Source organism: Sinocyclocheilus anshuiensis, unplaced genomic scaffold, assembly GCF_001515605.1.
Source record: "Sinocyclocheilus anshuiensis isolate Anshui unplaced genomic scaffold, SAMN03320099.WGS_v1.1 scaffold164, whole genome shotgun sequence".
Classification (NCBI taxonomy): Eukaryota; Metazoa; Chordata; class Actinopteri; order Cypriniformes; family Cyprinidae; genus Sinocyclocheilus; species Sinocyclocheilus anshuiensis.
The window spans coordinates 1,519,062-1,543,685 of record NW_015557128.1 but is presented as its reverse complement, the minus strand read 5'-3'; the positions used below and the strand labels follow the sequence as shown (position 1 = coordinate 1,543,685).

Here is a 24,624-nt window from a genome sequence, read left to right as displayed (position 1 = left end):
TAAAAACAGAGGAGAGCAAATAATTGCATAGGTACTTTCAGGATGAGATGCATTCAGTCAGATTTCCAGGCAGTGATGTTTGCACTCTGCAAAGCTTTCTTTTTGTGCTTTTTTGTTTTTTACTCTCATGAGGGAGAAATCAAATTTTTCCTCAATACAGGAATCTTATACTACACTGAAAAAAAATAGTGTAAGGTTTACTTTTTAGCAATTTTCAATTGGAAAGTGCTAGTAAATTAACAAACAATTATAAGAAATTACTAGTAACACACAAATTTAAAAACAACATTTGAAAGACTGAAATGGTATTTTCTTGTAAAACATACTCCAATAATCTTTTATTTACAACTAATCTGTGTCTAAATACGTTTGGGTTTTGTATAATGAACTTGAATATACACTCTAAAAAATGCTGGGTTGTTTCAACCCAACTTTGGGTCAAATTTGGACTAACCCAACTCTTGTGTTAAAAATTGAATGTAAAAATTTAACCCAACAGTTGGGTTAGTCCATATTTGACCCAAAGTTGGGTTGAAACAACCCAGCATTTTTTAGAGTGTATAGATGGCAGTTCTGTTCTCCTGTTATTTCCAAGCTATTATTTATACATTTATTATATACTGTACATGTTTATAAGTTATACTTCTTAACTGATGCTTTTCCACTGTTTTTCTAAATTCTTTAGATTTGATCAAGTGTTAATGCTTCAGTCCCCCAGAGATCAGTTGATTCTAACTTTATGTATTTTATTTTATTTGATAAATATTGTTAATTCCCCTGAGGATTCTCGATAGAACTAATAATGCTTTTGTAGTAGTAATGGCAACCTTCTAACTTGATCATGCCTTTTAACTAGTAGTAGCAACTTGACTAACATGTTTAAACAAGTTATGGCAATTTGGACTGTTTAAAAGCTTAATTGGTGGTGCAATAAACTACACTCTAAAAAATGCTGGGTTGTTTCAACCCAACTTTGGGTCAAATATAGACTAACCCAACTTTTGGGTTAAAAATTTAATGTAAAAATTTAACCCAACGGTTGGGTTAGTCCATATTTGACCCAAAGTTGGGTTGAAACAACCCAGCATTTTTTAGAGTGTAGTTGTGTTTTAGCTGTCATTATTCAGGAATATTTAGAAACGGTATAATACTTAATATAATACTACTTTCACGTCTGTTGTATAAGTCTGCACAGTCAGTCTTCTTGCATAATTAAATAATTTAAACTCTAAAGTCAATATTTTTGTATTTGTCCATTTGTCCATATTTGTTGAGTGCCCTGTAAAAAGTGCCACTTAAAGTCCTGATTGTCTGACTTTACATTATGATTGTTAATATTTCTTGACTTTAATTTAATTAATGTGGGTTTTAGTTGATATATTTATAACATCAGCGAATGACATTTATCTGTGCTCTTAAGTAGCCTGTTAAGCAACTTCCCTTTGCTGTACATTTCAGTAGTTCAACCAGCAGGTGGCACTGTTCATATACCATCATATAGACTATGATATATATATATATATATATATATACAGTACCAGTTAAATGTGTGACGAAATTGTCAAAACTATTAAACGACAGAGATAGAAGTACAAAAATTCAGTCCAGTGTGTCCAAACCTTTAACTGGTAGTGTATAATAATATATAATATGTAAAATGTGAAATGGAAATTAAGCATCCAGACACAGAATTTTCACACACAGAAATATTGTTCTTTCTCTTTTCATTCAGTTTTCAGGATGTATGAAGCATGAGGCATTCAAATCCAGAATGTTTCACTTGATCAGTTTTCTTACAGACATGCTCAGACCACGCATTGAAGTCAGTGCATAAACACAACTGCATAAAACAATGGCTTCCACAATCGATTTGTAAATGTAACATTATAAAACATGCCAGAATTCTGTGAGATACACTGCATTCATATCAGGTCACATTCGTAGAGTAATCATCACAGCAATTTGATAAGAAAAACAACAGCTAATACAAATTCCACATATTAAAAGAATAATATAAAATCTTACATGTAAATGTAATTGACTCTGACATAAGAGTTTGTTCCCATCAACATGTTCTACAGTATATACAGACTAACATGTCAAGCATCTGTCATTAACAGTGTTTGTGTCAATGTAAGAGGAACATTTTTGTCTTCATAATGCATCAATATGTCCATTTATTTTTTCTCAGCAAAGCAGTTCTGCAGGAAATGGTTCAAGTGTGTGTAGAGGTGGTAACGCGCTTTACCAGACAGTCCATGATCCTTATCGGTGTACCACTGAGGAAAAAACATGACACATTTAGGCATTTAGACTGTTTTGAAGAAAACAAGATGTTTCAGAGCTTAAAGGAACAGTACACACAAAAATGAAAATTTGCTGAAAATGTGCTCACTCTCAGGCCATCCCAGATGTAGACGAGTTTCTTCATCAGAACAAATTTGGAGAAATGTAGCATTGCATCGCTTGCTCAGCAATGGATCCTCTGCAGTGAATGGGTGCCGTCAGAATGAGAGTCCAAACAGCTGATAAAAACATCACAATAATCCACAAGTAATTCACACCACTCCAGTCCATCAGTTAATGTCTTGTGAAGTGAAAAGCTGCATGTTTGTAAGAAACAAATCCATCATTAAGGCGTTTTTAACTTTTGCTTCCACTAAAATATGAGTCCATAACCCATAATTAAGTCAGTTGTCCACTCGCATCAAAATCCAACAACAAGTTTGTTTAGAATGGGTCTGAACTGTTTTCACTTATAAATGGTGCTTGATCTGCGCATATTTCTCTCCTGATTCAGACAAGACGACATTTTACTGCATGCATCTTGATGGATTTGTTTCTTACAAACACTCAGCTTTTGTCTTCTCAAGATGTTAACTGATGGACTGGAGTGGTGTGGATTACTTCTGGATTATTGTGATGTTTTTATCAGCTGTTTGGACTCTCATTCTGACGGCACCCATTCACTGCAGAGCATCCATTGCTGAGCAGGTGATGCAATGCTACATTTCTCCAAATCTGTTCTAATGAAACAAACTCATCTACATCTTGGATGGCCTGAGGATGAGTAAATAGTCAGCAAATTAAAAATGTTGTATTAACTATTCCTTTGATAAAATGGTTTTCATCACCTTCACCCATTCATTTATACTCACCATTGCTTCAAAATCAACTTGATTTTCCACCAGGGCTTTGGAAATTTGGGCAGCCTGCTGGAAGTGGACGTTGTCTAGAGTAGTGAGGTCAAAACAGCCAGAAAACATGTCAAGAAAACATCTTTAAATGCTGCATATGTAGTCAAGACACTAGGTGTTGGATCAGAGTCTGTTTATCAGATTATAAATGCAGATTTATAAACTTTACACTGCTTACCGTCTGCAGTGCCATGCACCAGCATGTATTGCACTGACTTGAAATTTTTTGCCCTGCCGGTCACTGTAGAATTCTGCAAACAAGCATATCAACCAAATATATAAAAAATTATATTGATACCTGTTCATAATTATGTGTTTTCTTACAGGGTAACTCACTTTATAACTTTCCATGTTTTCCTCAGGGCGATGCATGTATCTCTCTGTATATACGGCATCTGTGAAGAACGCAGTGTGAGTTAAATTTGCTAAATAGTTTGTGGTTAATCCATATCATAAATCAGAAAATCTCAAAATCCATACCATAATACTCCCACTTAGCGACAGGAGCCACGGCAATTCCACATTTGAGCAGTCCACATCCTGATCCCAGAACCATGGAAGTCACATAGCCACCATATGACTGTGAGCAAGACAAACGTATCATGATTAGTGTGATGGTTTTCAGTCATCAGGCTCATCATAGATCTTTTAGTGAAGGTTATTTTACTTTAATTAGAAAAGAGAAGTTCATCAAGACAGACTCTGAATGATGGTTTTGATAGATGCTTATTGAAAGTTTAAATCTGCTGTAAAGAGTTCTAACATTTAAAGCTTGTTAAAATATTTTTTGGAAGATGTAAATGTTTTGTTAAAATACTTTCTGTACACTACTGGTCAAAAGTTGAAATAATTAAGTTTTTTTATGTTTTTGAAAGAAGTTTCTTCTGCTCATCAAATCTGCATTTATTTGATCAAAAATGCAATAAAAACAGTAATATTGTGAAATATTATTACAATTTAAAATAACTGTTTAATATGTAAATATATTGTAAAATGTAATTTATTCCTGTGATACAAAGCTGAATTTTCAGCATCATTACTCCAGTCTTCAATGTCACATGATCTTCAGAAGCTGATTTGCTGCTGAAGAAACATTTCTGATTATTATCAATTTAGAAAACGGTTGTGCGGCTTCATATTTTTGTGGAAACCATGATACACTGCCATTCAAAAGTCTGGGGTAAGTAAGATTTATTTTTTTATTTTTTTAAAGAAATAAATACTTTTATTCAGCAATGACACATTAAATTGGTCTAAAGTGACAGAAAAGACATTTATTATGTTACCAACGTTTTCTAATTTAAATAAATGCTGTTCCTTTGAACCTTCTATTCATCAAGTAATCATGAAATAAATGTATCATGGTTTCCACAAAAATATTAAGCAGTAAAAACTGTTTTCAACATTGATAATCAGAAATGTTTCTTGAGCACAAACCAGCATATTAGAATGATTTCTGAAGATCATGTGACACTGAGGACTGGAGTAATGATGCTGAAAATTCAGCTTTGATCACAAGAATACATTACATTTTACAATGTATTTACATATAAAAAAAGGTATTTTAAATTGTATTAATATTTCACTATTTTGTTGTATTTATTTTATTTAAAAAAATGCAACTTCGTGAGCATAGAAGACTTTTTGCAAAAACATCTTAATTATTCCAAACTTTTGACTAGTAGTGTAGCTTGAAATCTTCGATTTAAAATTTAAAATCCAACCAAGCCAACATAATAAAACCTATTGTTAGACATGAAAGCGCTGCACTTACCCAACCCCACATGCCAATTCTGTTTTTGTCAATGAAACCCATTTCAATTAATTTTCTGAAATTAAGCACAAAGTCACAATTACGAAGATATTCCAAAACAAAATGACTACTTTTGTAAAATACATCTTTGTAGATGATAGTTTGTCACATTTCGTGAAAATCTCAAGACTGCTCTGCTTTCAGTCAACTCAACTAGCGTTTGACCTCGATCAACCTGTTTTTGACACATGCTTCATGACAAGCTTGTTCCCTCTTGTAGGAAGCTGACTGGACTCACGTCTGCCTCATATCTCTTGTGCGTCTGTGAGTGTTACATCAGGCTAAATGACTCTGCATCATCATCACAGACGGCAGCGGCGAGCGTGTGCACATCGTTCCCTCCACCTCACCTCATGGCCGAGATCTGATCTTCCACCTCGTACGTTCCCAGCCGGCCGTAGATGGCATGCATTATCTCATCACCCTGGTAACCACTTCCCCTGCCATCAAAGCTGGCGATGATGACCTTCTCTGTGCTGCACAGGTACGTGGCCCACTCCAGTCGAAACACATAGTCTGTATTCTGACTGGCTGGACCGCCATATCTGTAATGGGAAAGTGTGGAAAAAACACTGATATACTCAGTATATTCAAGATATTTTTGTAATGGAGAAAATAGTTGTTTTAAATAGTTGCTATGATGCTATACTCCATCTATTTTGCTAATTATTTTATCATTATTTTGCAAGCAGCTTGTATTAGCTAACTTTTATTTATTAATTTACACTACCATTCAAAAGTTTGAGGTCAGTAAACTTTTTTTTAATTTTAAGAACTTCATACTTTTATTCAGCAAGAAGTCATTAAATTGAGCAAAAGTGACAGTCAAGGCTTTTACTTGTAGTACAAAAAAAAGTACTACATCTATTTTAAATAAATGCGATTCTTTTGAACTTTCTATTCATCAAAAAATCCTGAAAAAATGGTATCATGGTTTCCACAATAATATTAAGCAGCAATATTAATGATTTCTAAAGGATCATGTGATACTGAAGACTGGAAGAATGACTGAAGAAAATTCAGCTTTGCATCACAGGATTCCATTTACATTTTACAATTACATTTGAAAATATATTGAAATAGTCAATAATTTTAATAATAAAATTTAAATAGTTATTTGAAATTGAAATAATATTTCTAAATATTACTTATTTTTTACTGTATTTTTGATCATGTAAATGCAGCATTAGTGTTAAATGTTAAAACACAATTACATTTGAAAATATATTGAAATAGTCAATAATTTTAATAATAACATTTAAATAGTTATTTTAAATTGAAATACTATTTCTAAATACTACTTATTTTTTACTGTATTTTTGATCATGTAAATGCAGCATTAGTGTTAAATGTTAAAACACAATTACATTTGAAAATATATTGAAATAGTCAATAATTTTAATAATAACATTTAAATAGTTATTTTAAATTGAAATACTATTTCTAAATACTACTTATTTTTTACTGTATTTTTGATCATGTAAATGCAGCATTAGTGTTAAATGTTAAAACACAATTACATTTGAAAATATATTGAAATAGTCAATAATTTTAATAATAACATTTAAATAGTTATTTTAAATTGAAATACTATTACTTTTTTTTTACTGTATTTTTGATCATGTAAATGCAGCATTAGCATTAAATGTTAAAACACAATTACATTTGAAAATATATTGAAATAGTAAATAATTTTAATAATAACATTTAAATAGTTATTTTAAATTGAAATACTATTTAAAACACAATTACATTTTAAAATATATTGAAATAGTAAATAATTGTAATAATAAAATTGAAAAAGTTATTTTAAATTGAAATATTTCTAAATATTACTTATTTTTACTGTATTTTTGATCATGTAAATGCAGCATTAGTATTAAATGTCAAAACACAATTACATTTTAAAATATATTGAAATAGTAAATCATTTTAATAATAAAATTTAAATAGTTATTTTTAAATGAAATACTATTTCTAAATACTACTTATTTTTTACTGTATTTTTGATCATGTAAATTCAGCATTAGTATTACATGTTAAAACACAATTACATTTTAAAATATATTGAAATAGTAAATAATTGTAATAATAAAATTGAAAAAGTTATTTTAAATTGAAATATTTCTAAATATTACTTATTTTTACTGTATTTTTGATCACGTAAATGCAGCATTAGTATTAAATGTTAAAACATTAAAAAAAATCTTACTGAGCCCAAACCTTTGAACCAGAGTGTATAAAATAATGCAAATTAATTGTAACTCACACTTGAATTAAAAGAGGGTACTTTTTGGAGGAGTCAAAATTTGGTGGGAACATCATCTGATACCACAGGTCTGGAGAAACATAAACAACATGAAAGGCTTTAGATAAATGCAATGCTAGATCCTATTTGCCTGGAATACTTCAAAATGTTGCACATACCGAATCCTGCGATTTTCATTGTGGCACGTTTGATGGTCGGCATCAGAAGCTCTGTAGTCAGTATTTTTTCCAGTTTCTTATTGTCCTCAAGTACCTGAATCTCTAATCCAAAAAAATAAATAAAAGGTATACATTAATAAACCGCATACAAGTTTTGAACAACTTTAAGGTTAGTAAATGAAGATAGAAATTTCAGTTTTATGAACTATTACTTTATTTATGTAGCTCATGTAAAAGTGGTTGGATTGAACAGATACTAGCACAAACCTTTAGCGGGCCCTCTGTTGTCCATCAGTGTAAACAGCGGAAGCCCTGGTCCTGTAAAATCAGTGTTTATTAGATTGAGCACACACTCTCCTCTCTCAGTCACCTCAGATCAGCCGAGGTATCGTTCAGCTGTTTGTCATGAGTGAATCTCACAGGCGTGAAAGCGTGCTCACTAACCGTAGCAGTCCATACGGAAGAAAGAGGCGTTCAGGCTGAAGTAAGCAGAGTTATACTGACACCTGTCCTGGTACAGCGAACAGGTGAGGCACTCGGGGGCAAGATGTCCACTCTTGCTTATAGAAATCCTGAGAACAAGAGAAAGTTTTTTTTTTAATATATTTCTCAGTGAAAATTTGGGATGGGAATCATTAGAAAATTCTGAAAAATTCTAATTCTAAATTTCTTCTAGTAGCTCGTGTGGCTGTTTTTTGCTCTGTGTTGTTATTGTGTGGTCTTGTGCTATTGTATATGTCGTTTGTGCCATGTCTGTGTAGAAAGTGTAAATTAGTCTTTGATTTGATACATTTAAAAATTAATTCTACTTTTGTATTTCCGTGCCATATTTTTGCACCCTCACATTCCAGATTTTCAAATAGTTGTATCTCGGCCAAATATTGTCCTTTCATAACAAACCATACATCAATGGAAAGCTTTTATTCAGCTTTCAGTTGGTGTATAAATCTCAATTTCGAAAAATTGACACTTATGACTGGTTTTGTGGTCCAGGTTCACATTTTTTATATTTTTTTCCCCACAGAATGAGAAATTTGAAGAATCTTTTCAGTATGGATTATTTTTATAATGTGCATTTATTTATTTTTGTCCTTTTGAAGTTTGACAGTCATGAACTGTCACTGTATAGGCAGGTTGAATTAAAATTGCATGCATTAAAAATTCTGCTTTTGTGTTCCACTGAAAAAATAACAGCATAGGGGATCAGAACAACATGAGGTAAATAAACACTGATAATTATGAACAATCTTTCCTTTTTTTTGATGAACTATGTCTCTATAGTGGCTCTGATGTGTGTACTGCATATTATATTTAGACGTTTGTCCACATCATCAGAGGAATACAGACACTCCAAAAACTAAACTAAACTAAATTCCTATTTTAATATTTCAAATGTAAAATATTTAGAATATTAAAACAGAATCCTTATACAAGCTGATGCAAAAAGGCATGTTTACTTGTAAAGGTTTCTCTGTCCAGGTCTTCCCATGTGTTCATTACTCACGTAGTATCTGTGGAAAGAATAGATTTTAGATGTGTGGGAAAGTTTGGAAATAAAGGCACATGAGAAGCTCATGACAACACAAGACTCCTACACTCTCATACGCACATGGAATCTTTGGTTACTTTTGAGATGTATATCACTTCCCATTTGCCTGAGGTGATGGGTGTTGCTTTTCCCTACAAAGAAAACAACACAGTTGACAGATCAACAGCTTGCTAAGCTTGTACCACAGTGTTTCTTTGTGTCTCACTTTTAATGGTTATTGGTCAAAGGATATAACATTATAGCCTGTAATACAGTGAAATGATATATCTGAGGTTTGCACGATAGAGCTCAACAGTGACCGCCTACTGTTTCAGCGGCATTGGTTCTGGATGTACTGTTCCCATTCATATTTCATAATCATGCACCAAACCAACCAGCTCTGAGATGAATCACAACAATCTTCCATTTGCATATAATATAATCATCGTATCTGTTTTAAAAGACAATAGCATTAAAACCAATTTATATACGGAGAAAATTAATGACTTTTTGGTACTTCCAGTACCATTGCTGTAAGATTTAGAGCTTCACGCACTAAAGCTCAGCAGGTATTTGAATAATGAATATAAAAATACAAAATAATAATAATACTATGATACTTACGGCATCCACATAGTGGAGATGTTTATAACCTTTGTCATTGCTCATAACTTTGTAAAAACTCATGTTATTTGCAGCAAAGTAAGGAGCTGCGGGAAAGTACTGTGGGGGGAAACACAGGCCATGAATTGTAAGGTTTCACAGCATCATCTTTAGCAAAAATTCAATCATTTGGAGATTTCATGTGATTGCTGCATGCACTCACCCGTCCAACCCATCCAGTTTTGCTCTTTTGCTCAAATTTCTGTAACAAAAAATAAAAAATAGAAAGGTACAGTATGTAAAGTTAATGAGCTGATAATAGATGCAAAAGCGGATGAAGTTTGTGTGCAGTTTCCTCCCTGAGTTCACAGCACTTCTGTATGTATAACGTGTATTATTGACATGCCAGATTTTAATGAGGGAAGACCTTGTGCATAATGAATCAAAAAGGTACTTGAAAAGTGCTTGAATTATTGAAATACAATATACAGTATATGAAACTGGGCTTGACAATAAGGACTGCCTAATGGCCCAGGGCCACAAGAAATAGATGAGGGAATCGTCACTGTCAGATTGGGCCAGAAAGTTTATCATTTGCACATGTTTTTAAGTCTTATTAGTTTAAAGTCCCCATGAAATCAAAATTAAATTTTATTTGGGTGTTAGTATCAATATGGTAGTCTTAATGATATCTATAAGGCAGTGTGCTCCAAAACTGTGACAAAATTCGCATTTAGAAGATATAAGCATTCAAAGCTTGCAGTTCGTCATTTCCGCCAAAACGGCTCAACGATTTTTTTGACGTCACATCGTACTTCAGCTTCTCATCAAACTTTCTGTCCAATCAAATGCTCTCTAGAATCCGAAGCGGATTCAAATTTTTTTAATTGGGAGAAGATGAAATGCATATAAACATTCAAAGCTTGCAGTTCGTCATTTCCGCCAAAACGGCTCAACGATTTTTTTGACGTCACATCGTACTTCAGCTTCTCATCAAACTTTCTGTCCAATCAAATGCTCTGTAGAATCCGACGCGGATTCAAATTTTTTTAATTGGGAGAAGATGAAATGTTGAAATCATGGGCTTTGATAATGTTCTCATACTTTAAGTTGCCACAGTCATTGCATAAATGTACTTTATTTGTACAATTTTTGTTTTATTAGTATATTTAAATATTGAAATGAGATCTCTGATTATAGTCCTTGAAAAGCAAAAAAAGCATGCTTAAAGTCCTTGAAAGTCCTGTAATTTCATTATATAGTATCTTGCTTTTATGTGGAAGATAAAAAAACAAAAAACATACAGGTTTAATTTTGTTATGTAGGCTATTTATGTAATATTTCTTTTTGGATTTGAGAGTTATTTTCTATCATTTATTATTTGTGTATTTTTGCCACTTTTCTTCAATTAAGAGTGTAATTTTTTTATTTTTTTGGCTTTTATTAATGAACAAAATAGTAAAAGATTAATATATGTAGTTTTACTGTTTTTTTTTTTCACTTTTTTTCTGATTTATTTTTCAGACAGTGATAAATCTGAAAGAAAACACATTAGTAGTAATTATTTAAAAATATATTAAAGTACTTTTATTAAAATAAAGAAAAGCTTTATTTTTTATTTAATACTTTATTAAACCGATAGTTCGCCCAAAATGACAATTTTGTCATCATTTACAAACAGTTGCTGGTAGCCACAGATTTCCATAGTATGGAAAAAAATTACCATAGGATTAAATGGCTACCGTCAACTGTCCATTTACCAACATTCTTCAAAATATCTTCTTTTCTGTTCAACAGAAGAAAGAAACTCACCGAGGTTTCTTTCCAGTTGGTGCCATCATAGTCATAGATCTGCAGAAGGACGCTGTCCTGTCGGCGTGGCAGCCATTGAACAGCTAGACGCTCATCTGTGACCCAGGTGACTGTTCTCAGATAGTGATCGCTGGGAAACGAGCAATAAAAATAACATTGCTTATGTTTCAGATGTGAGGCTTTGTGTGAAAATGTGAAAATAGAAACATAAGACGGACACACCCTGATCCGACAGATTTCGGTACCACCACTTCTGATTGTTTGGATGGATTTTCCACGTCAATCACAAACAGCCTTGCTCTGGGAATAACACAGCCTGCCTTTGTAAGCAGAACAACAGTTTAGTAGCAAAATTATATTGTAAAATGCGAATAGCAGAGATCAAGCTGTCATCACACAGGATTTGAAACAAATTAGTTCAGTTAGAAAACCACAGACAGTTGGGCCAACAGGACCAATAATGTTTCACCTTGCAAATTTATGGATTTTCAACAAAACGATAATATTGAAATATGAAAATATGCTTTTGTGTGTCCAAAGCATTAGTTATAAACTCAAACTAAATTAAATTGTAAAATCACTGGGATGTTTGCTCACTTTTGGGTAGGGGATAAATACTGTGGTGGGATACTGGTCATTTCCATACAATGAGTATTCAATGTTGTGAACTCCAGTGTCATTGATTTGTAGGTAAGCCAGATATTTCCCCTGCGGAGACCACCAGATGGCTTCGTTGGATGCAAAAACTTCCTCTGTCCAGCACGAAAAGCAGCAAGTTAGCAGGTATGAATGAATGAATGTCTGTGTGTGTGTGAATGCATTATATGACGTTACCTTCATAAACCCAGTCTGGAACCCCATTGTGAATTTCGTTGACTTTTCCATTGTGAGTGACTTGTACGGCCTCAGCAGTGGCGTTCTTTTTGAGGTAAATATTATATTCCCAGACGTAAGCCTGCGGATTAACACAAAATAATAAGGCTCAACTGCTATGTTATAGCTTACTCATTGAAGTGCAACAGAGGGGATCTAGAAGTAAATATAACATTCATTTGATAAACAGATTTTTAAAACTAATCTTCCATAAGCTCTGAGGTTTAGTGATGAAACCAGAATTTTGCTTATAGCAAAATCTTCTCGAACCAAAGCTAGGCAAGGAAAGGCAAGGCTAATTGATTTATATAGTACATCTAAAACCATATTTGTATTTTTTTTAACGCTTTTTTCCCTCTTTATTTTCTTACCATCAACCTCTAAAACCATATTTTTTATTTTTAACACATTTTTTCTCTTCTTTTTCTTACGATCAACCTGGGTCTGCATATGAAAATAAGTCTGTATGTCTAAATCTTGCACATTTACATGATGAACAACACAAGTACTCATGTATAATACCCATGTATAATAAACATTAAAAAGGCTAAAATAAAAATAAGAACCGATGCATAAGATAAATAAAATTAAAACAAATAAATAAAAGTAACGAAAAAAAAAATAAAAAATGATTGAAAATGTATTAAACAAATAAGAATAAGAACAGCTGCTGAAAAATATGTTTTTGTCATGATGGAAAAACCTAGGTGAGCTTGTTAAAAACTCTTCTTTTAGTTGCAATGATTTGGGGAAACTAGAGCGTTCCAATAATATAATAATTGGAGGGTGCTTGTTATGATCTGTATGGTTTTTTTATGCCTTACTGTTTGTAACTCACCAATTTATTTCCTATTGGTGCCCACACTAAGAACTGTGTTACAGGTGGAATCTGAACCTTGGAGAGAAATTCCCTGAATCCAACAGAAAACAAGACACATTAAAGTATGTATAACATCATCAATTGTTGGAATTAGTATAGTTAAACTATAATAATTACTCATGTAAAGTCTACAATGAAACAAAACATTTTCTTAGATTACATTTCCCCCTAAACTCAATCACACTGAACACTCTCAGAAACAAACAAACAAAAAAAAAAGTACAAAAGGTTGTCACTGGGGTGCTGGGGCCCTTTCAAAATGTACTAATATGTACCATTTAGGTACTAATACATACACTTTAGGTATTATGTATCTTTAAGGTACTAATATGCACCATTTAGGGGTAAAAAAGTGTACCTTTTAAAAATGTACTGCACCAGGGATAACTTTTGTACCTTTTTTTCTGAGAGTGAACAATATCTATGTGAGTGTGTTTGAAATACACTGAAACATTTTCAGGACTTTCCCAGGTCTGGAAATCACATTTTCAGAATGATATAAGTTTTCCATGCACATGGGAACTGTATATATTTTGATAGACCTATTATAGGAACATCTTTACTCACTGAGACTCCATGTTGTAAATATGGTAGGATGCAGTGAAGGAGTGTCGCCATAGCTGTTGATGCATTTCAAGCATGTGTTAGAAACATCAGCATGAGTCACTTATGCACCGTATTAGTGTTCAATTATGAAGTGTTTTTAGTTTTATTGCAGTCAAGTTACCTTTGAGTAATTGCTCTCAAAGATGACAAACTTTCTGTCTGCTGACAATATGTAATCTGTGGCATCCACTTGGGCCTGTAAATCAATTCACAGTAAATAAGTGGAATTTACATGCATGTTAAACATGAATAAAAGATGTAAGAAAAGAGATAATGAAATATATGAGACTATTTAATGAGAAATGTCTGGAGAGGCATTCAAACCCTCATACACTCTAAAAAATGCTGGGTTGTTTCAACCCAACTTTGGGTCAAATATGGACTAACCCAACTTTTGGGTTAAAAATTTAATGTAAAAATTTAACCCAACGGTTGGGTTAGTCCATATTTGACCCAAAGTTGGGTTGAAACAACCCAGCATTTTTTAGAGTGTATGAGGCAACCTACAAATGTTGAGTTGCTCAGGTACATTGAGCTTTCCTTCGTTTCAGCATTGTGTACGTAAATATGGCCTTCGCTGGTTTTGTGGAGGTATTCATTGTCTGGTGGAAAATAAGACAGCAGAGTATATGTGTCAGGGTGATTTAGAGGTCATCAGGAAAAAAAAACAGGGACCATGTGAAGCACTTCAGGTGTCCTACCTGACATCCAGTGGAGACTGTATGTTTTATACCTGATGGTATCATTGTAAAAATCATAAAAAGAATAAGTTCTCTTTAATGCAGACTCATCTCCTGAAAGCACAGTGAAGGAAAACAGTTTTAGTCTTCAACAGTTCAGACAAAAATGTTTTAATATATTATAGATTTATAGATTTTATATATATATTTTTTTTCAATTTTTAAATATAGCCTACATATAACAAAATTGTAAAATATATTGCAGTTAATATGAAATTCCCACAAGAACAACAGTTTCTTTGATGTTCACATGGAGGCGCTAGTGGGTTAACTCACTTTTTTTTTTTTTTTAGAATATTTTATCACAATATATGCTATTAATACGGATATATACAGTATATATAAACAGTGTTGGGGTAACGCATTACAAGTAACGCGAGTTACGTAATCAGATGACTTTTTTTCAAGTAACTAGTAAAGTAACGCATTACTTTTTAATTTACAAGATAATATCTGAGTTACTTTTTCAAATAAGTAACGCAAGTTACTTTTTTTTTCCAATTTATTGTTTGACAGCTCTCCTGTCCCCATGTTGAGAGAAATCAGGAGATGTTACTGTAGTTCTAAAATAAATATGAATATGCATTAATTCATCTCACTCACACACAAAAAACACACAGATTCAGTATTCCTCAAAATGAATAATAATGCAACTCAGAATATGACGCAAACCTGCAATAATTAAATGTTAAACAACACAAATATCCTTTTATGTATTTAATCCCATTCTATTAACCAATGTCTTTGCTTCTGACCTTCGATGATCCAGTTCAACCATACTAAAAAAAATTAATTACATTTGAGATTTGCTATGGATTACATCTATTAATGTTATTATATTTTTAGTGTTAAAAATTCACTTTAGATGACAGCAAAGGTTATGGTAACACTTCAATTTAAGGACCAGTTCCCACTATTAACTAGTTGCTTATTAGCATGCATATTTCTAGCATATTGGCTGTTTATTAGTACTTATAAAACACATATTAATGCCTTATTCTGCATGACCGTATTTTAGATCCCTTAATCTCTACTCCATACCAAAACTTATCAACTAGCTTACTAACTATTAATAAGCAGCAAATTAGGATTTTGTTTAGGGAAAACTTTTATGTGAATATGAATACTTACAGTGTAATTCTTATAGTGAATATGTGTTCCCTATTCTAAAGTGTTACCAAGGTTATCTAAACGCATAAATAAGGAACAAGATCAGGCACAGTTATGTTAAATCAGCTGATATATGAAATATCAATACATATAAATGAAAAAAACTTTCTCTAATATCAGCTCAGGAACAGATATATTGTGCATTGCTAAAAAAAGAATGTAAACAAATATAATTTGTGGGTTATTATGAATTTATTTACAAAAACAAAACTGCAGACAACAAGTGTCCAGGAAACACGTGAATACTGTTTAACAAGCATCCCAGGATGCACCTCATGAAGTTGGTTGAAGAAGCTCAAATATAAGACTCAAAGTGAGTGCTAAATAAGCAAAAGTACCAGATAAGATGCTTTGAGACACAATGCGCTCGAGACCTGGTCGATGCACTAAAGGTGGGCTTTGGAAGCCACTGGAAACCTTATGCAACCTGCCTATGAGCCTGGATTAGCAGCCTAACGAATAAGCTTAAATGAGTCAGAGCACATTTAACGCTACTAAACAAACCGCCCAAACAACCAGTATCCTCAAGAAACTCATCTCAAGTCATCTTCTAAGTTGAATACCCCACTAGGCCTTTAGGAAACCACTTGTAATGATACGATTTCACAGTAAACAGCCACAATTTACCAATGTAAAATGAAACTATGCTTGAATTCTGTTCTCACCAGGTGCTTAAACAGTGTTGGGGTAACGCATTACAAGTAACGCGAGTTACGTAATCAGATGACTTTTTTTCAAGTAACTAGTAAAGTAACGCATTACTTTTTAATTTACAAGATAATATCTGAGTTACTTTTTCAAATAAGTAACGCAAGTTACTTTTTTTTTCCAATTTATTGTTTGACAGCTCTCCTGTCCCCATGTTGAGAGAAATCAGGAGATGTTACTGTAGTTCTAAAATAAATATGAATATGCATTAATTCATCTCACTCACACACAAAAAACACACAGATTCAGTATTCCTCAAAATGAATAATAATGCAACTCAGAATATGACGCAAACCTGCAATAATTAAATGTTAAACAACACAAATATCCTTTTATGTATTTAATCCCATTCTATTAACCAATGTCTTTGCTTTTGACCTTCGATGATCCAGTTCAACCGTACTAATAAGCAAAAATTACTCTAGACACACATTTGTGTCTTTTTTTATTGCTGAAGTGTGTTGAAATTTCTTCTTCTGCATTCTACTGTCCGGACGTAAATTTACTTTCCCTTCAGCCTGAGGCTTATTCATTTCACTTTTCGTGTGAATAGGCTTTTATATTTGCCAAAATATAACTTTTTTATTTTAAAAACAAACAAGCAAGCCCTGTCCAGATTTAAAAAGTAACGCAAAAGTAACGTAACGCATTATTTTCCATAAAAAGTAACCAAGTAGTGTAATTAGTTACTTTTTTTGGAGTAACGCAATATTGTAATGCATTACTTTTAAAAGTAACTTTCCCCAACACTGTATATAAGTGACAAGTAAATCTACAACGTGATAAATTATGACAGTTTTAAGTTTTATTTATTTACCTTCCTAAACAGACAGCGATCGAGCAGCTGTTGCTATGGTTACCTCTTCACCTATAAGCGATTTCCTGACTAACTTTCAACTTTTGAGATTGCGATGTTTGAAAATGCTTTTTTAATTTTTACTATATTATAGCTTTACACATCACAGAAGAAAATAGGTAAGTGTGTTCTGTTTAATAAGTTGTTGAGAAATTGATGTTAAAGACACGAACATTATCGATCGAACCGCGAAAATGACCTGAAAATTCTAATGAAGAATTACGATCGTTTGTCATTTATCTCTACATGATTGCTTAATTACTTGAATCTTACTAAAATACCAAGGTGAATTCATGTTTAACCGCCTCTTCCTTATTGAACAGAACAGTAGTGCCAAGAAATAGCAAGTTTCATACAAGTCTCGCTTACTAGGTTATGATGTACAGACACTTTTAAGTGATTTCTTATAAATTAGTTCAAATTTCAGATGAGATGATGAAGAAGATGCCACTCACTGTTTACGTAAATTGCCGTGGGAATAATGATGAGCGTGATGACGACAAGCGCCCCGACCAGCGCCACGCACACCTTATTACAGCCCTACAGGTGAGGCCAAAAACACTGCGCTTCACAGATCACCTCAGGTGAAGGTATTGTCTTAAAACAAGTTTGAATTGCGCAAGGTATCACAGAAGCTGCGCTCAAACTGACACACCCAACTTTATTATTATTTTTTTTAACCCAAGTAACTTTTTAGTACAAAACAGCCATCCTCAGGAAAACAACACGAAGCCTACTGACCATAATTGCGCAGGAACTTCTAAAAAGCGCATCCAGTCTCTAGGAGTCCACTGACGCCTGTCTGTCCTTAAACAGATCCTCAGTCACTTTTGTCCGCGTGAATGCAAGAGTTGAACAGACCGCTGCGCTTTATTCCGTCCGACTGCAATTTTCCAGGTTAAAAATGTATTTCCTCCGATGCATCATTGAGTCTGGAGTGAAGGAATTGTGGCAAAACTTCCTCAGAATCAGCATTCCGCGCAACTTCCCGTCGGAGTGCGTTTAGTAGGCTATGTGCTTCCCTCCGTGAGCGCCTATAACTCTGTTCTATTTCAGTTCAGCAGCTGTGACTGTCGAAGTTAGCACAACCGGTCTGCTTTGACTGGAAGAGATCAAATTAATACAGACTTGCTTTCATTTCAGTGACTTGATTAGTCACCTATAATATTGGAGAGTGTTAAATATTTTTTATTTTGCGTCATAAATTTTCTTTGGAAACTTTCTTACATAACTAGTCTATAGAGAAAAAAAAAAACAATCACAGGCTTTCTGATGTCAGAGTTTTGGATTGCACCGTACACTTTTCAGTTTAGAGCATCCACGCTTTTTGGTAAATGGATTTATATCACAGTTTTCAAAATATGCATGCAAGTAGAACCGGAAATTTTCTACAAATTGTTCAATACACTCTAAAAAATGCTGGGTTGTTTCAACCCAATGTTGGGTCAAATATGGACTAACCCAACTGTTGGGTTAAATTTTGGTTACATTTTTAAATTAACTTTTTAACCCAACAGTTGGGTTAGTCCATATTTGACCCAACATTGGGTTGAAACAGCCCAGCATTTTTTAGAGTGTATAATTAATTATAGGTGCAGCCGTAACAACAAACACTGGATAATATTAATACTGGATAATAAGTTTTATGTTTCTTTTACTGCATGTTTATTTAGTTACAATTAGTCAAAACTTTGCACAGGCTTCGGAAAACCTTGATTTATTTAGGTACAAAAATATTTGTAAATATAAATATTACATATGCATATTTACAATGTGCATAATATATATATATATATATATATGATGAATATATTTTAGCATTTTACTATTTACTATATTACTATTTTAGCATTTATCATTCCAACATGTAGAAAATAATCACAAAAAATAAAGTGTAGGTGTGTCCAAATTTTGACTGATTACGTATATGTTTAAGGAATGAATTGAAGCATTTGTCAGGTAAGGAAGTACTTTGACACTGGAAAAACGTGTTGTGCATTCAGGACTTGCATTCATGCATAATAAGAGCCGGTTTCCCGACAGGTTTTCTCAGGTGATGTTTGCTCGATGGGAGCCCATGTCCTCCTGAGAACAGCTGAACAGGTGTTTGAGAACGTATGCGTCACACTCTTCCCTGATCGTCCATCTCTTTTTTTTTTTTTATGAATGCATGATTCATAATCAAAGACTGTTCATGTGAGAAAGAGAAAACAGATGACACATAAAGGGTCATTTTAATTGTTTACTTCAAATAGCATGCTGAACGATATCCTCTAGAGTAAATCTACATGTACAGAAACACTCACAAAATCAGTATTTGCGATTGGACAGCTTCACTGCTTGCACATACATTAAATGTTACAGAGCAAAACAAAGCCCTTACTGTACAATAAATCAAAATGACTTAATTCAGTGCAGTTTTAGTGAATGTCGTTTGCTAATGAGTGGTGCTGATGCAAACACTTTTTTGGGCTTTATTACAACGACTTCTATGGAAGTCCATTTCTGCTAAGGGATAAAAAAAGGTAATTGACGCATTTTATCTCACAGTTTGGAGGCATATCAGAATTGCAAGATATAAAGTCAGAGTTGTAAGATGTTGACACACAATTGCAAGATATAACATGTAATTCTGAGAAGAAAAGTCAAAATTGTGAGATATAAACTTGAAATTGCAAGGAAAAAGGTCCGAATTGTGAGATAAAAAGTCACAATTAAATTAATTTTTTAATCCATGAAAAAAAAAAAAAAGAATTGCGAGATGTAAACTTAGAATTGTGAGATAAAAAGTGCATTAGAATCAGAATTTCAAAAGTGCCACTTGAGATGAAATAAATGATGGAAATGAAAGCTTCCATTGACCCTCATCATGTTGAGCAGTGCCAGTGCTTGCAGTAGAACAGACTTGGTAGATGCATCATTTTACAGGTTATGACATCTGATTGATTGTGTCAGAGATGAGATTGAATATCTTCTGCTCTTTATTTTCAGTCAGTTTCCATGTCTTCTTCCCCGGAGTCCTCTACGAGGAGATCGGCGTGTTGAGTGTAATCAAACGCAGGGAACTTTATGGGCAACTCGCTCCATTTGCTGAATGTCTTCTGCTTGGAGCCGTATGTGACCACAAAGTTCTTGATATGGAGGCAGGGACACTCAATGCTTTTATACAGCATCATCGAGCCCCATTGCTGCTCAGGAACGAGACAAAAAAGTAAGATTTAAAATGAATGCATATTAAAGAAAATACATACTGTATGATGTATAGAGGGCTGGGTGATATCTAAAGTATTTTACTATTCATTTGCAATTATTCTGTTGCCAGTATAATATTGCACAGCATCATGAAACTTTACTGTGAAACTTTGGAAACATGTCCTGATTATATTTAACTAAATTTCACTTCTTGTATCAAGAAACTTGAATCTATTTGGCTACTTTGAAAACCAGCCGAGTTTTTGACATTTCAAATCAAATACATAAATATCAAAAGATATATTGCATATCATTAAATTTATTAATGCATACATCATTTTAATATAATTTTAATCATATTTTAATCATATATTTATAAATATATTGCCTAGCCTTATATTAAGCTTTTTTATTGCATTGTTTTTTGTAAACATTTTTGTAGATCTTAAAGGAATAGTTCACCCAAAAATGAAATTTGCTGAAGAGTAAACAGCTTACTGCAGACATCAACAACATTTATTTTTACTGATTTATTACTGTCTTCACCACCACCGTCATCATGCAGAATAAACATGATTTGTATCATCAGTGTACATATTTCTGGATTTTCTGAAGTAAAAACGTATTTGTGACTGTGGGTTTTTACCTAAATTGCTTTGTGACATTGACATGGTGCATGTTCTCTATCTTCTCAATGTCTTCTCCAGAGCACACGAACACACTGCACTGCCTGCAGCTCAGGCTGATTTTAGACGGCGGTTCCTTCATCATTCCCTTCTTCTGTTTCTTCTTTATCTTCACCTTCTCCTCCATTATGGCCTGCATCTGAAACTCTCTGGTCTACACAAAACCAAATAATGTTACTTTTAAGAGTATATGAGGTATATTGGAGTGTATTTATTGAAGTAGATTCTCACTTTCTTCTCGTAGTCGGCTCGATTCATCTTGCGCACTTTGGTGATGGCTGTGCTCATCATTTTCTCTCTGTATTCGTTAACACTCTCTCTCTCTGCCACCCCCCAGCGTGTAACTACTGTCCTCCGCTCTTCCTCGACCACGGGCCTGCAGAGAGAGAAAAACGGTACTTCTTGCATCTTCATTCAGAAACGTCAGCATGAGAATACAACCTCAAAAACCAGAATGACTTCAGTTTGTTCAGTAAGACTCTGATCGCTTTATTTGTCATGTAAGTAGTGATAGACTGATATATTAGACACCAGGCTGAATCTCCCAATATTTGGCCATTTTAAAATAGTTCAAAAGTTTGGGGCCAGTAAGAATTTTTTCTTTTTAAAGAAATGAATACTTTTATTCAGCAAGGATGCATTAAATTGATCAAAAGTGACAGTACAGACATTTATAATATTACAAATTTCAAATAAATGCTGTTCTTTTGAAACCGTTTTCATCAAGAATGTATCAGGGTTTCCACAAAAATATCTGTTTTCAACATTGATATTAATAATTAATGTTTCAGTGAGCAGAAAATCAGCATATTACTATGATTTCTGAAGAATCATGTGACACTGTAGACTGGAGAAATGATGCTGAAAATTCAGCTTTGCTTCACAGGAATAAATTATATTTTCAAATATATTGACAGAAAATGGCTATTTTAAAATGAAATAATATTTCACAATATTACTGTTTTTACTGTATTTTTGAGCAAATAAATGTAGCCTCGGTGAGCATAAGAGACTACTTTCAAACCTCCCAAACTTTTGTATTTTTTGTGAATTTGGAGTAAATGTTGGTTAAATAATGTATGAGCATCATTAAACTAAATTATTAAATGAAATGTATGATTTGCTATAATTAATTTGGATTATACCTGTATACTGTATATAAGAGCAATATATTGCCACACTCTGTATTTGCATTGGCCATTAAAAAAAATTCCTTTGATTATGGCTGTTTAAATTTGGTTTTCAGAAGTTGGTTATGAAAGTTATGAAAATGATGAACCCAGACTTTAGCTGTAGACTGCTTAAACTGAATGTTATAAACTTTTAGTTTGGTTCCTGTAACACATACATTTAAGTGCTGCAGATGTGAGATGTATGAAACCAGCCTGAGAGCCATATGGTGTCTATCTAAAGTAAATATTGATTGAAACAAATAACACAAACTACAAGCCCTTAGCAACAGGCCAAAAGAGTGTAGCATCATGATGAGCATCTTCAAAAGTGAGCAATAATCTAAAATCACCTGAATCATGGCGATCTCATTGGTCACAAGGCAATAGCGTATGACGAAATTACATTCGGCAATGTCCAAACCCTCTTCTGCTACAGTGGTGGCTATTAGCAGATTGATCTGCCCGTCACGGAACTTGTTCAGCACGTCCTTCTGCTCTGCCTGAAGATGGCAGGACATAATTTTATTGAAATTGATATTATTCCACAAATGCAACCTGGAACAATCATTTTAAATGAATGCAGAACCAGACACATTAGTTCCTGAGTTTGAGAGTGACTTACAGCAGTCATCGGTTTCACCACACTCTGATCTCCTCCACCGATCAAATAGCTGGCTCTGACTCCCACTTCATCAAACTTGGGGTTTTCTTGAATCCACTGGCAGAGAGCAATGGCGCTGAGGCGGGTCTGGGTGAATATGATGCCTCTCGCCATCTCTCTGGTGCTGAATTCCTTCAGGATGTTGGTTTTCAGCTGGGCCAGACTGTTGTTTTCATACTGCGGCTTTCCCATCAACTCCTGCAGCTTTGCTTTATTGTCTGTTGAATATTAAGAGAAACAGATACAAAGAGTAAATCAGCATTACCCAACAAGATGTTTAGCATGTCTGGACACATTTTAAAGGAATAAACAATATTTGGTAATATTTAATTAATATTTTTAAATGGCTTTTCACTTATTTTCAGTTGAATAATTTCAGTTTTCATTTTTTTATTTTAGATTAAATTTGAGTAATTTTATTATGTGCTTTTGTCATTTTATTTAGCTTTATTTTAGTTTATTTCAGTTTTCGTTTGTTATTTTATTATTTCAGCTTAAACATATTTTATTTCAGTTAGTTGTCATAGCAACATTTCTCATTTTTGTTTGAGCTTTTTAAGCTGATGTTTTTCATTGAATATTTATTCAGCTTTATTTCAATGCGCTCAATGCACGTCACAGTTCCGGATTGGCTTATACCGGCTGATAAACTTCCTGTTACACTGACCGCTAAATTCTAGTTCACTTGACCGACAGACAGACCGACAACAGGCAAACATGGCTCACTTTTACACTCGCTGGCTGCGTCCGAAACCGAAACCGCCTACTCAATGAGTAGGTACTTAATTTCATTAAGTACTTACTTAACGATCGCTAAAAGAGTAGGCACTCTACAGCCAAATCTAATTAAGTATGAATGCGATCCAGGCATCATCCGCCATGTTGACATTATCATGTGATCTACGAAGTTATAACAAGCGCAACAAATACGAGCGACAGGTTTAATTGATCTCTCTGTAAATATTTTGATGTTTATGAAATGTCCTCATTTTGTGGTCTTGTTGAAGAAACAGCTGCCCTTTTATTGTGATTGTAGTATAACCAATACATTTTGGGTTGATTTAAATTTTTATATTTACTAATATGACCCACAGTTTAATCCTTAAATATATTATTATTTATTACTAAAACCCAAAATCGTTATCTCTTGAATATGTTGTTACTTTATTTTATGTGCAAAAATTTTCATCCATAAGCAAAACCGGCTTAAATCTACTGTTTTCCTCTTTTTCTTGTTGAATTTCTCTCGTTTCATCCATCCGGCTTATAAACAACAACAAATGCAATATTTTGATGCATTGATTATATGAATATTATGATTAAAGATATTTAACCTTGTCATTGTGCCTCTTTTTCTGTGTATATAATCTCATACTATGGTGTATGCAAACCCATTATATTTGTTTTCTGCTTTTCTGCTCTCATTGTTAAAGATACAACCATCTTTCCCTGAGCTTGTATGTAATTAGAAGTTCTGCAGTAATAATAAAAAAAGAACATAAGAGGGACAGGTGCACTATCACCTCATAGCATCAGTAACTCCACAACCCTACCTAGTATGGTTTTCCTCAGCGTTTGCAATATTTGTAATATCTGCACAAAGGAGACGTCGATCAGCCGCTAGAAGATCTCGCCTTTGGAGAAGATTTTACACTTGAAAAATGTAAGTATTACTATTTAAAAATTAAGATTACCCCAGA

At 33.4% G+C, this 24,624-nt stretch overlaps 1 protein-coding gene and 1 pseudogene across 2 annotated transcripts; both read right to left on the bottom strand.

Moving 5' to 3' along the window:
* Positions 1 to 1,707: 1,707 nt before the first annotated feature.
* Positions 1,708 to 18,314, bottom strand: LOC107677917 (dipeptidyl peptidase 4-like). 2 transcript variants are annotated; one of them, XM_016472987.1, is made up of 26 exons: positions 17,955 to 18,314; positions 17,669 to 17,753; positions 14,441 to 14,533; positions 14,247 to 14,341; positions 13,861 to 13,935; positions 13,701 to 13,753; positions 13,092 to 13,164; positions 12,215 to 12,335; positions 11,978 to 12,132; positions 11,603 to 11,700; positions 11,381 to 11,510; positions 9,792 to 9,830; positions 9,590 to 9,688; positions 9,047 to 9,117; positions 8,895 to 8,948; positions 7,882 to 8,009; positions 7,705 to 7,755; positions 7,438 to 7,539; positions 7,280 to 7,349; positions 5,361 to 5,555; positions 4,972 to 5,026; positions 3,678 to 3,777; positions 3,534 to 3,592; positions 3,376 to 3,448; positions 3,159 to 3,232; positions 1,708 to 2,279 (listed from the first exon to the last, which is right to left on the bottom strand). In XM_016472987.1, exons 1-26 carry the CDS (start codon positions 17,955 to 17,957, stop codon positions 2,178 to 2,180), a joined length of 2,253 nt encoding a protein of 750 aa, XP_016328473.1. In that variant the 5' UTR covers positions 17,958 to 18,314; the 3' UTR covers positions 1,708 to 2,177. The 2 variants fall into 2 exon arrangements, with proteins under 2 accessions (XP_016328473.1, XP_016328474.1); XM_016472988.1 differs by lacking the exon at positions 17,669 to 17,753.
* A 1,886-nt stretch (positions 18,315 to 20,200) lies between these two features.
* The window catches only part of LOC107677903 (interferon-induced helicase C domain-containing protein 1-like), a 43,456-nt pseudogene continuing 39,032 nt past the window's right edge, over positions 20,201 to 24,624 (bottom strand).

Bases quoted from the DNA above. Each gene is read 5' to 3' on its own strand.
- LOC107677917 (XM_016472987.1), bottom strand. The intron at 11,511-11,602 runs GTGTGTCCGTCT...CTCGTTTCCCAG, and splicing joins CCGAAATCTGTCGGATCAGG to CGATCACTATCTGAGAACAG. The intron at 7,350-7,437 runs GTATGTGCAACA...ATGTTTCTCCAG, and splicing joins AATGAAAATCGCAGGATTCG to ACCTGTGGTATCAGATGATG.